General features: G+C 43.3%; 1 protein-coding gene across 1 annotated transcript in view; it reads left to right on the top strand.

Annotated features, from left to right (window-relative positions):
* Positions 1-3,675: 3,675 nt before the first annotated feature.
* LOC120052231 (teneurin-3) overlaps positions 3,676-14,012 on the top strand; it is a 44,920-nt gene continuing 34,583 nt past the window's right edge. The window contains exon 1 of the mRNA XM_038999053.1: positions 3,676-4,240. Within this exon, the coding sequence (XP_038854981.1) occupies positions 3,985-4,240 (256 nt within the window). The 5' untranslated portion in view covers positions 3,676-3,984. The remainder of the gene's footprint in view (positions 4,241-14,012) is intronic.

Genomic DNA, 14,012 nt, shown 5'->3' with positions numbered 1-14,012 from the left:
TAAGAACACACGATTGCAACTCTGCCTCGAAGCACACAGTATGTCTATGCATATTTATTGAACCTTTATTTAACTAGGCAAGTCAGTTAAGAACAAATTGTTATTTACAATGACGGTCTACACCGGCCAAACCCGGACGACGCTGGGCCAATTGTGCGCCGCCCTACGGGACTCCCAATCACGGCCGGTTGTGATACAGCCTGGATTCGAACTCCAGGTGTCTGTAGTGACGCCTCCAGCACTGAGATGCAGTGCCTTAGACCGCTGCGCCGCTCGGGAGCCCAATTATGTCAATGCATAGCTTTCAATTATTGAAACATCTCGTTTGGAATGTTGTTGAAGTATAACTGTGTAGCTACGGTACTCTCTCCTGTCTGTGTTTCTGACTGAAGTACAAATGAGATCATCTTCGCTAATGTTATTATGTGAACACATTATCATAATAGTGTTGCAGCCACAGTGTTCTTTTCTGGCTCCAGTCATTGAACCAAAGCACTTTTTAATTAGGAATTTAATGACCAATAATGCACTTGATCAGCCAGACCTAATTTCATTTAGACTCAGACCAATCAGATGAACGTTGTCACTCTCTTTTGTGTCACCAGAGGGGGGCAAATTGGTCACATTTACCCATTTTGGCTTTGAATGAATAATTGTTTTCAGTGATTAAATCGGTTTTAGTGTAATGTTTTGACAATTTAAACACGTATAATGTTCAGAGGAGACGTTAATAATGCTTTCTCTGTATAAAATCCGACACATTAGTATTCAGTCAAGCTGAAAATGATTGTAAACATTGAAGAAAATGATATTATCCAATAAAATAATCTGTGTTTGATAAACCTATTACTAATGACTGTGTGCAAAAATGTTATATATATATATTACCGTTATTTTACCAGGTGAGTTGACTGAGAACACGTTCTCATTTACAGTACAGCAACGACCTGGGGAATAGTTGAGACAACAAATGTGTGAATTGAAATGATTTATGTCACACTACTAGCAGTGGAGTGCTGGGTTGTCCCAGCTGAGGATGTGAAGCTAGGGGCCGTGAGGGACCATGTAAGGGGCCCTACCAGGGGGGCATGGTGTGAGGATCAGTGCTGCAGCTGCCCTGCCAGTGTGGCTGGTAGGTGACAAAATTCTAATGCCAATTTCAACCCTGGTCCGTCTAACTGAGTGATCCTGACAGACCACCACACTGCTGCTGATTTGATTCACACACTAAGTCCCATTCCCCCATAAGCACTTCTCACAGCTCAGTCACCTCTCCTCACCCTCCCTCCCTCCGTTACTCATTCACTCACTCAGTTGTCACTCTGCCCTCCTGTCTGCCTCAGTACATTTTTACAAAACTATAAACCAGCAGTGTGAGGAGCCGTCTTTCTCTCAGTCGCTCGCTCGCTCTCTGTCTCTCCCTCTCTTTCCCTCTCTCTTCCTCTCCTCATACTGTGTCTCGAAAATCAGTATTAATATTCATGAATGATAGTTTGTCGTTGTTGGGGCTGCTGATATGCCACCGCCGTAGACTTATTTGTCTATTTAAAATGACCACGAAAAACGTTGACTAAAAACGTAGGAATCAATCAATCTGCCATTATTAATACAATGTAAAAATGTAATGATTGATTATTGAAATATTGAAATAACATGGGCGAATGAGAAAAACTAATTGATACAATTTAACGGCAACAATAAGGCAGGCACTAGGGATGGGGGTGTGAGCATTTGGGTCTGAGCAGATGAGAATTTAGTCGTCGTTGTGTGTATTTGTCTGTAAGTTGCTGTTCGTATGTGTATGTTTGTATTTGGTGTGTGGAATTTTTTTAAATTCAAAGACAAATAAAAATTCAGATGACCATGAGGTGGGACAGCCCACAGTGCCCAGGGCATGGCAGGGAAACCCCTAAAAGTCACCCAAGCCACCCCCTACTCTGTCTATCCACTGCCATGCTTAGGAAGACCTAATAACACACACATTTGTGTGGGCGAAAAGCAAATGATGCTGTCAACCTTTTCAACCAGGAGCAGCAGCCTGGCATACCTTAACGTTACCCTTTAAATAACGCCCGTTCTCTCTTTGTCATCTGTTCACTTCCTCCTGATAGTGAGGAGAGAGAGAAGGCAGAGAAAGGATGATATTCTCCTCTTCTGATCAGAAGCATAGCCCTATCAAATCTGTTTTCTGTTTTTCCTGGTGACCATTAGTTTTATCCCAAATTCTGTTTTCTCCATTATGTTTTTCCAGGTTTCCATTTTACCCTGTTTTGGGGTTTTTTCGCTCTCAAAGTCCCACTTTAAAAAAAAATAGAAATACAACCAAATTAGATGTTGTAAATCCACAACAGTGCTTAAACCACATCAGGATACCACTCTTTCAATTTACATTTTGGGGTGTAATTACCCTTTAATTCCAGTGTGCACCTAGCAAGAGGCAGTGGTTTAGCAGTATTTTGGTAGAGTACATGTGATGGTAGAGTTTGCAAAGCAAATACCCACTTGATGCAAATAATCATGATCTCATTCTGCCTGGTAAGCATAGGCTATTTTGTAATTAACATTTAATTGAGAAATCTACACAAAGAGTCACATACACAAACAGGGGAATTCTCCCTGCCTCTTCAGAAAGTTACAGGAAATACAAATCACTGATGCATTCTGTTCATGTCTTATGATAAACGTGGGCAAATTAATACATGTTCAGTACATTTAGTTGATTCCCTACTAAGTTCAATACATTTATTGAATATTCATGAAATCCGTTTTAATGTCTGTATTCCGTGATTCCGTCTGTGTTCTCGGCATCGCAGATTTTCTAGGGCCGCGGAAGCATCTCTCCCCATTTCATTAGGGAGAATCTACCTTCCAAACCTCCCAACTGCCTCCCACGCTTTGCTGTCATCTGGGACGAGTTCAGAAGACTGACGCAGGAAAACCTTATCAAGAAATATGTTGTTAACTTCAAACAAACAAAAAAGACGGATGAAGTCGGAAAAAAATATACGTTTGAGAAAGAGCAGCCATGCACAATCTCTGGGAGACCTCCAGAAAAGGGCCAGCCAAGATTCCCAAATTAAAATGGCCGCAATGATCAGAACACAAAATTAGAAGCAGAGAGAATGTTTTTGGGCTAATAAACATTTGAAAAGTACCCCCCGGGGGGACTCCATGCAATGGTTATTACTCTGACACACACACACACACACACACACACACACACACACACGTCGTTTTTTTGTTCTCAGGATGTTGTCTGTAGATTTGATTCATTCTCGATGGCAGCAGGCCTAATGAAAGATTGAAAATGTTTTCCCCTTCCTCCTCGATACACACGCGCACACACATGCACACACACGCACACACACATACACACGCACGTTATGCTTTGCTTCAGTTAGGCCTTTTTATCTAATGGATGTGTCGTGCTTATCAGCAACTCTAGACACATACCAGATCAGGGGGACTGGGAGTAATCAAGTAAGTCACCCCCTCCTCTCCCCGCCTCCCCGGCTTTTTTCTCCCTCTCCCACTCGCCTCTCACCCCTGCCCTCCCTACTTCAGTTCCTAAAGGCTGTTTCCTGCCTGCCTCTCCTCACTCCGATGCACTCAGGCGCTGCCGAGACACACACACACACACACACACACACACACACACACACACACACACACACACACACGCACACACACTAGCACCACTGAACACTCCAGAAGGTGGGGAGGATTTAAGGATCCCGGGAAGATTAAGTGCACAGCTTAGCGCTATCTGACCACTGTGTCTCACACTTTTTCTTTCATTTTCTTCCCCTCCCTCTCTCTCTCTTTCCCTGTCCTCCCTCTCTCCAGGTAGCCGAGCCTAAGCGGAGCGGGTTGGACGGACCCTCCCTCCTCCACCTCCTCCCCCCCATCATCCTCCTCCTTCAGTGTCCCGGTCCGTGCCGTGTTTGTGTCTATCCGCCGGGGTCGGCGAAGCATGCTGGCAGTATGGACGTGAAGGAACGCAGGCCCTACTGCTCGCTGACCAAGAGCAGGCGCGACAAGGAGCGGCGCTACACGGGCTCGTCCGGCGACAGCGAGGAGTGCGGCAGCGGCGGCCCCGGACCGAGGGTACCCACCCAGAAGTCGTACAGCTCCAGCGAGACGCTCAAGGCCTTCGACCACCAGGACTCCTCCAGACTATTGTACAGCAGCAGAGTGAAGGAGATGGTGCACCGTGAACAGGACGAGTACACCCGACAAGGTACTAGTTAGCCTAGTTAGTTATCCTCCTGCCGTTGTGCCTTTGAGCAAGGCACCTAGCATGCTCTAGGGGCGTTGCCCTGCGGCTGACCATGTAGGCAGTGCTTGAGGTGGGCCTGGTACTTACCGGTACAGAGTATCATCCATCACCTATATGATCACCAGTACTGTAAAATGTAAATATGATCACCAGTACTGTAAAATGTAAATATGATCACCAGTACTGTACATATGATCACCAGTACTGTAAAATGTAAATATGATCACCAGTACTGTAAAATGTAAATATGATCACCAGTACTGTAAAATGTAAATATGAACCCCAGGACTGTAAAATGTAAATATGATCACCAGTTCTGTAAAATGTAAATATGATCACCAGGACTGTAAAATGTAAATATGATCACCAGGACTGTAAAATGTAAATATGATCACCAGGACTGTAAAATGTAAATATGATCACCAGTACTGCAAAATGCAAATGTGATCACCAGTACTGTAAAATGCAAATATGATCACCAGTACTGTAAAATATAAATATTATCACCAGTACTGTAAAATGTAAATATGATCACCAGGACTGTAAAATGTAAATATGATCACCAGTACTGTAAAATGTAAATATGATCACCAGGACTGTAAAATTAAATTGAGTACCAGTACCTTTGTCATTCCACTTCAAGCAGTCCGTAGGTTTTACTCTGTAGTCACGGTCAGCTGTACCTGCTTGAACTCTTCCTTAGGTTGGCCCCTAAGAGGTGAAGTCTGTCTCTGTTTACATAGGTTTACCTCAGGTGGGCCCCCTCCATGTTGACTTATGCCACCGAGCTGGGCCGAGGCTCAAATGTTTACCTTAGATAAGGGATAAGGGCTGACTACTTCAGATTTAAAGTGCGTTCAAGGACGCGACCCAGCCCTATCAGGAATCAGTTTCTGTGGATAAGGGACGAAGTGTAATTACCTTTACGGTGCACTTATGTCATGAAGAAAACATGTTCTAGCTACGGTTTCAATCCAAAAAGAAAAAATCTCATTATCTCTCTCGTTGGTGTCTCACTAGGTGCTTGTCCTCTGCAGCTCAGTTGGTAGTAGAGCACAGCGCTTGCAACGGCAGGATAGTGGGTTCGATTCCACTCGTGTGTAAACATGTATGTATGCATGCATGACTATAAGTGGCTTGGGATTAAAAGGTCTCTGCTAAATGGTATATAATAGCTGCATGGTTAGTGTTGAACATGAACACTGGGGCTTGTCTTGCTGATAAAGAGCTCCAGGGGTAATGTGTCGACAGGTAGATGGGGGTATTGGGGTGAGGAAAGGGGTAACAGTCTGGGTAGGTTGGGGCTATGCATGACATCCTCCCCATATTAACAGACATGAGACAGATGGGGGTGGCAGGTAGCTTCGAGGTTACCGTGTTGGGCCAGTACCCGAAAGTTTATTTTATTTTATTTCACCTTTATTTAACCAGGTAGGCCAGTTGAGAACAAGTTCTCATTTACAACTGCGACTTAAGGTGCTGACAAGGTAAAATATTTAAATTTTTGCTGTGCCCTTGAGCAAGTCTAATTGCTCCAGGGGCGCTGTACAATGGCGACCCACTTTTGTGTAACAGAACAAATATAAGCACCCCCGCAAATTATTATAGCGACACCCTTTCTGCCTCTCGCTGGCAGAGCTAGTCCCCTAAGTGGGCCACTCGGTCACTAGACTTGTTGACTTGTTGGGCCACAGCCATCGCTAGACAGACTTAAGAACTTAATGTTTAACTACTATACAAAGCCTCTTGGCTAAGCACCTCTTTCTGTCTCCTCGCCCATTAACTCACAGTAACTTCCCTCATAGGAGCTTATGGTGACACTATGCTAAGCTAATATAGCTAGCACCGTTTGTTTATGCTGTATATTAATATGGTGACACCATAGAAATAGAAGGAGTAGAACGGCTTTTGAACCTATTTGACCATTCTATTCATTCAAATTCTATGGGTTTGACGTTGACCTAAATGATTTGGTCACTTCAGAAATAATAGCGGGACAGTATTAATTTGTGAAACTTAATGGACTAAAGCTGGAACAATTAGAATTGTTGCCCGTCAGTGATAAAATAAAAAACTGGGATTTTTGTAATTATTAGATTTTATAACGTACAGCGAGCGCGTAGATCTGAAACTGTGTTGAACTCGTGACATTAACTGGTTTGTGGAAAGATGGAGGCAAAGCGTTTTACCAGGTCCATCCATATTTTCTATAAACATAACAAAAGTACTTTGAAGTTCATTACTAGTTCATTGATTGTTCCTCCACTCCAATTAACAATTCATAAATATTGGAGAGAAAAAAGGTAATGACTTTAATTATCTTATCATGTACATTTTCATTGCCACACTAATTGGCGTTCATTTAAAATGAATATAATTTTAATTGAACTGCAGTGACTATCTTAGTTATGTCTGTAAATTAACAAGCCTTTGTAGTCACTTTTATTCCTAGATTAAAGATTACTCCAGACTGTATTTTATCTACAGATTTAACAGTCAATATTTTATCCTTCTTATAATGCAAATTATCTCGGAGGGAATTTGGAAGATTTTTCATTTTTTTGATCAACCAATGATTTGACCGTGCTGTGAAACTTCTGGATTCTACTACCACGTGGGGCATGGCATGCATCAGGACCAATTCACAATGAGGATGACTTATATATAGCTTGAGAACAACATTTTAATATTTGAATCTAAATGTAGTTAAATAATACTCTACCCTAAATGAGATAAAGCATGTATTTGTCTGAATCTTGGACCCCTAAATATTTCAATATTTTAAAACAAAAGAAGCCATAGTTGTTGTCACTGATATGGACATTTTACCATTGGCCTATGGAATATAAAGCAGTTGCCTCTCATTGAGATACTTCTATTATGTTTAAATTACAGTCATTTTCATAACTGCATAAGTAGTGCTGCGTGAAACACTTTCCATTTTCCCACAAAGAGTGAGTATTAACTAGTCTAAGCTGGAAGAACACGTTATCAGAGTGAATGTATACTAATCTAATAAGGATTCAAAAGTAATATAATAACATATTACTGAAGCAAAAATGATCGCAAAATACGGTCACTAAATGATATACGATAATCAATGAATAGCGGCAGGAATTACATTTTTTACAAACATTTCACAGCATTTATATGTAAAAAAATATATATATATATATATATGTTCAGGCATGTTCTTAGGCAGCCCGTTCCTATCACCACGGCAGCTAAACCCACAGAATGGAATGCAGTCTAAATCTAAATGTAGGTGTGACATAAATGTCTTTAAGCGAGAGAAAAGAGTTTAGCTTTGCAAAAAAGGAACTAAATCAATTATGTTTCACAGACTCTATTTTTAATTGGATCGTGTTTTAAAATTCCCTAACATAAAATGCAAGCCACTTCAATTGTATTAGAATGGTTAATAGGCTTAAGATGAATTATACAGTGTATTGTTGGCTGTAGTCATGGAGATCCTATACAATTATATAGTATTTCAATTCCTAATTATATGCCTGTAGTTGTGTTGGCATATGAGGACCCAGATAATGAAATAGTTCATTTTGATCCATGGTTACTGTGTCTTCTACAATTTGTTACAAATGTAGGAATTTCTCTCAGATATTTCTAAGAAGTACTATGATATATTCAGATTTTTTTTTTTCATGTTGAGAAAATATTTAAATCTGTAAAACTATACTAAAACCATATTATTTATTCATGTTATTATTCATAACACAAATATGAGTATGTTATTGTTTTATTAGGATTATGTGTAATATGCTGTATGTTTTATTAGTTCTGTATAAATTAAAGTACATGTATAGTCAGTATATGTCAGACATAAAAGCCTTAATGTGGAACAGTACCTTAACTCCACCCTGATGACTTCATACGGTTGTTGACGGCTGTTGTTGCTGTTTGTCTTGTTGTGGCGGCGGCGCCGCCTTTGAAGTATGGACTTTACGCTTTCAAGGCCTTGATATTTATGAAATCACCAAACAGATTGGAAGTGCCTTAGCTACCAGTCTATCTGCCAGGACAACATAACAGAGTAGAGCAGCCACCATCTTCTCTCCCATCTGCACCACATTACCCCTCCCCGAGAACACACATGCACGTGCTCCCACGCACACACCATATTCCGTCTGCCTGCGAGAGGAAGACACTTTTACTAAGTCTCTGTACTTTACACTTGGGATTTTTATCTGTTAATACATTGAACAATATTTTGCCAAATATTCTCAGACTAATTTAGGGTGTTTCAATGAATGGTTGCCATAGAGATAGCAGTAATTTGATCATTTCTGTGGCTCCAAATCTACTGTATTTAATGTTAACCTGCTTAGTTAAACTACTGTACCTTGTTACTTGTGTTTTTTTGTGATGTAAATGAATTGTGCCTGGATTGTTTTCTACAATACTAGTGGGTGGGTCTTGAATTCCTTTCAGCCTGCATAATGTTACCGCATTAGATATAACCAAAGTACAGCCACATATGAGACCAATCATTAACACAGCTACCTCTGCCAAATATTAATTTATTTAGCTTTCTTTCTTTCTTTCTCACTCGCTCTGTCTCTCTGAGTTGCTAAATTGCAGACAGTATGTGTATTTGCTTCATGTGTTGTAAATTATTGCTGTGTACCCAGAGGCCCTCCATTGTTGGTTTGCCGTTTCCTATGTGCCAGCCAACATTAGCAACCCGCAAATAATGCTTTTATAGGGCATTTATCGTTGGGCCTTGCGGGCCTGGCGCTCTGCCCTCCTGCACTCAAACAGTGGCTAGCCCAATGGGCCGTTCCAAGGTGCTCTTTGTTGTTGAGTTTTGCTTTAGCATTATGCAATTTGTTAGCACTCCCCACTGGGCACCGACGTCAATTCAACGTCTCTTCCACCACGTTGATTCATTGAAGTTACGTAGAAACAACGTTGATTCAATCAGTTTGTGCCCAGTGGGCCAGCACTGAAGTGCCCTTTATGGTTTCGCTTTATGTTAGCATGGTTCGAACCTTGTTTTTGTTATGCTAACGAGTTCAGCTTGAGCTGCGGAATGCATTGTGCTCTGCCTAAGCAAAATGGGCTGTATCATAGCATGCTATATTCCGCTACAGCATTAGGCCTATGTGTTGTTTCAGTTGTGTTTCAGCGATGATATGTTTTGCTTTAGGAAACTATAGATTCCCCTTCGGATGTCGTGTTTCACTGAAGTATGTATCATTTTAGTTGTTTCGTCATGCTCTACTACAGTCTTTAGAGCAGGGGGTAGACTAGCAGATTTTTATCAGAGCGGATGGTCGTGTGGCCAGAACATAATTACCATAATTGGTCGAACAAATTGATGACAACTAAGCCCTAAAAGAGATTGGATTTGAAATAACAATCCTTTCATACCGTGATGACATTGAGACACGATCACGTGTCCCTTCTATTCGTGGGAATGCTTAGGAACAGATAAATTAAACTAATTTTGATCTGAATTACTGGGGATTTTAGTCTTCAGGGGGCCTCATAAAATAAAAGTTGAGGGTGTCTCCCTCCGTTTGATAATGAGAGTTTTCCATTAGGGCGTTGGTCCTATGGTGCTGAAAAGATGGGGGGTTTTGCTAACTGCTAGCATGATCCCCTTGAGCAAGACGAGATGCAGAATCCCTCATCTTAATCATATAATAATTCACTTTTGGGATGCAAGATTTGCAGATCAGTGATTCTGCGTAATCCTACTGCAATGTAGTCGATCTCAAACATGCGTTGCGTCTGTGCTACCCGCTAACATTGTTAGCTAGTCAGGCCTGGTCGTGGTAAGACACAACGGTCGGGGTCCTGGGAGTCCAGCGTGGGATCCTGGGTAACAGAATGTTAAGCCCCTGCAGTTATCTGAGAGTCAGATGAAACCTGATAGTCCCTTTTTTGCACGTCTAGGGGCTAGCGCTGTTTACAGAAGCTGTGTTTTCACTGGGGATTTCAGGTCAGTTGATACTGCACCCCACCAACCCCCATCACGAAACAAAAAGTCAGCACAGGATTTATTTGTATTTTCTCGCTCTCTCTCTTTCTTTTCAAGCCCGTGCAGGATCTTTTCATTACTCAACACCTCCAGTCCAAATGACTCCCCAGATGCTAGCTAGGCCCCATTTACCTGTCAGCTTCTATTTTGTTAGCACCTGGGAGATAGCTCTCCCCCTTCTCTTCTCTGTGGCGTCCCAAATGGCACCCTATTCCCTAATAGTGCACTACTTTTGACCAGAGCCCTATGGGTCCTGGTCAAAAGTATTACACCCTATTGCCTATATAGCTCCCGAGTGGTGCAGCGGTATAAGGCACTGCATTGCACCAGGGTCACTACAGACCCTGGTTCGATCCCGGGCTGTGGCCTTGATTGGGAGTCCCATAAGGCGGCACACAATTGGCCCAGCGTCGTCCGGGTTAGGGGAGGGTTTGGCCGGGGTAGGCCGTCATTGTAAATAAGAATGTGTTCTTTGTTCTTAACTGACTTGCCTAGTTAAATAAAAAATAAAATATAGTGCACTTGGAACGCAGCCCTCTTCTCTCCCGACTGTCTATATATCTGTCATGTGTGCCTCTCTGGCCTCTAGGTTACCAGGCTGCTTGTTATGGCGCACACCTGTCACCATCGAATGATGCCTCACCAAAGGGAAGCATCAGGGAGTTTTTTTTGTTATTGTGTTGGAGGTGATGTCGGGTCCGGGTGTCCTAACCGGAGCTACCTGGGAGGCCTTAGCCGGTTTGTCAGATTCCCATGCCTCTGAGGGTTCAATGGGTTCCCATGCCTCAGCCAGTTTGTCGGATTCCCATGCCTCGGAGGGTTCGATGGGTTCCCATGCCTCAGCCGGTTTGTCAGATTCCCATGCCTCTGAGGGTTCGATGGGTTCCCATGCTTCAGCCGGTTTGTCAGATTCCCATGCCTCTGAGGGTTCGATGGGTTCCCATGCCTCAGCCGGTTTGTCGGATTCCCATGCCTCTGAGGGTTCGATGGGTTCCCATGCCTCAGCCGGTTTGTCAGATTCCCATGCCTCTGAGGGTTCGATGGGTTCCCATGCCTCAGCCGGTTTGTCGGATTCCCATGCCTCGGAGGGTTCGATGGGTTCCCATGCCTCAGCCGGTTTGTCGGATTCCCATGCCTCGGAGGGTTCTACGGGTTCCCATGCCTCGGCGGCCTCGTTAGGCTCCCATGCCTCAGCTGGGTGAACAGGTTCCCTTGCCTCGACCGAGGCAACCGGGGAGGTCTCAGCTGGCTCATCAGGCTCTCACTCCTCAGCCGGTTCGTCAGGTCTCTGCGCCGCAGCGGAGGCGACCGGTCTGCTTCTGATCCCCGTGATCGTCCCTGTGGTTGGCGTCCTGCGGCTGGAGCTGAACGCGGCTGGAGCCAAGCGCGCCGGGGAGGGGGTACTGTCACGTGTGCTCCCTCTCCGGCCTTTAGGTCACCAGGCTGCTCGTTATGGACACAGCTGTCACCATCATTACACGCATCAGCGCATAAGGACACTCACCTGGACTCCATTACCTCCTTGATTACCTCCCCTATATATGTCACTCCCTTTGGTTCCTTCCCCTTAGCGCATATCGTTACACTATCTATCTATCTATCTATCTATCTATCTATCTATCTATCTATCTATCTATCTATCTATCTATCTATCTATCTATCTATCTACAAAAGTATGTGGACACCCCTTAAAATTAGTGGATTCGGCTATTTCAGCCACACCCAAATGCTGACAGGTGTATAAAATCATGCACACAGCCATGCAATCTCCATAGACAAACATTCCCCCCTAGAAATGGTTTGTCGAGATCGGTGTTGGAGGAACTTGACTGGCCTGCACAGAGCCCTGACCTCAACTCCATCGTACACCTTTGGGATGAATTGGAACGCTGACTGCGAGCCAGGTCTAATTGCCTAACATCAGTGCCCGACCTCACTAATGGTCTTGTGGCTGAATGGAAGCAAGTCACCGCAGCAATGTTTCAACATCTAGTGGAAAGCCTTCCCAGAAGAGTGGAGGCTGTTATAACAGCAAAGGGGGGGACCAACTCCATATTAATGCCCATGATTTTGGAATGAGATGTTTGACGAGCAGGTGTCCACATAAATTTGGTAATGTAGTGTATCTATCTATACAGAACAAAATATAAACGCAACATGTAAAGTATTGATCCCATTTTCATAAGCTGAAATAAAAGATCCCATACATTTTCCATATGCACAAAAAGCTTATTTCGCAAAATTTTGTGCACAGATTTGTTCACATCCATGTTACTGAGCATTTCTAATTTGCCAAGATAATCTATCCACCTGAAAGGTGTGGCATATCAAGAAGCTGATTAAACAGCATGATCATTACACAAGTGCACCTTGTGCTGCTGACAACAAAAGGCCACTCTAAAATGTGCAGTTTTGTCACACAACACAATGCCACAGATGTCTCAAGTTTTGATGGAGTGTGCAATTGGCATGCTGACTGCAGGAATGTCCACCAGAGTCGTTTTAGAGAATTTGACAGTACGTCTAACCGGCCTCACAACCGCAGACCACGTGTAAACACGCCAGCCCATGATGAAGTGTGCTCTTCACGGATGACTCCCAGTTTCAACTGTACTGGGCATTGTGTGGCGTTGTGTGGGCTAGTGGTTTGCTGATGTCAACGTTGTGAACAGAGTGTCCCATGGTGGGGTTATGGTATGGGCAGGCATAAACTATGGACAAAGAACACAAATGCATTTTATTGATGAAAATTTGAATGCACAGAGATACCGTGACGAGATCCTGAGGCCCATTTGTCATGCCATTCATCCGCCGCCATCACCTCCATGTTTCAGCAAAATAATGCACATCCCCATGTTGCAAGGATCTGTACACAATTCCTGGAAGCTGAAAATGTCCCAGTTCTTCCATGGCCTGCATATTCACCACACATGTTACCCATTGAGCATGTTTGGGATGCTCTGGATCGACGTGTACGACAGCGTGTTCCAGTTCCCACCAATATCCAGCAACTTTGCACAGCCATTGAAGAGGAGTGGGACAACATTTCACAGGCCACAATCAACAGCCTTGTCAACTTTAATCTGGTCACACCCGATACTGACTGGTTTTCTGATCCACGCCCCCTACCCTGTTTTAAAAGGTATCTGTCACCAACAGATGCATATCTGTATTCCCAGTCATGTGAAATCCATAGATTATGACCTAATGATTTTATTTAAATTGACTGATTTCCTTAATATGAACTGTAACTGAGTAAAATCTTGACAATTGTAACATGTAGCGTTTATATTCTTATTCAGTTTATATAGCCATCAATCTATCCATCTGCCACTGGTCAAATACTGTACAAATAAGGCTGGGGAAGGAGGGAGGGGGTCTGTCTGTCCGGTTCTCAGTGTTACGATGGATCTGAGGGTCGGGGGGCTGGAGGTCAGAGGAGCCTTGGGGGGTTGGGGGCGATAATAGGGCTGAGAATTGCCAGGGACCTCACGTTACGATATAGTCACTATACTTAGGTGCTGATACCATATGTATTGCGATTCGATACTGTGATTTTATTGTGATTTGATGTTCCAAACATATTGCTCACTATATGTCTGCGGCAGAGAGACTAGAGAGAGCAGGAGAAAACACACGTTGATCAGTTCTGAGGATACGTTTTGGTGCAGGTGCAGCCAGCTAGCGTAAAAATAATATTGTGACAGTCAAAACGATACGATATGATAT

This window comes from Salvelinus namaycush, chromosome 8 (assembly GCF_016432855.1).
Source record: "Salvelinus namaycush isolate Seneca chromosome 8, SaNama_1.0, whole genome shotgun sequence".
NCBI lineage: Eukaryota > Metazoa > Chordata > Actinopteri > Salmoniformes > Salmonidae > Salvelinus > Salvelinus namaycush.
Note: the sequence above shows the minus strand (reverse complement) of the source record. Positions and strands in the feature narration are given on the sequence as shown.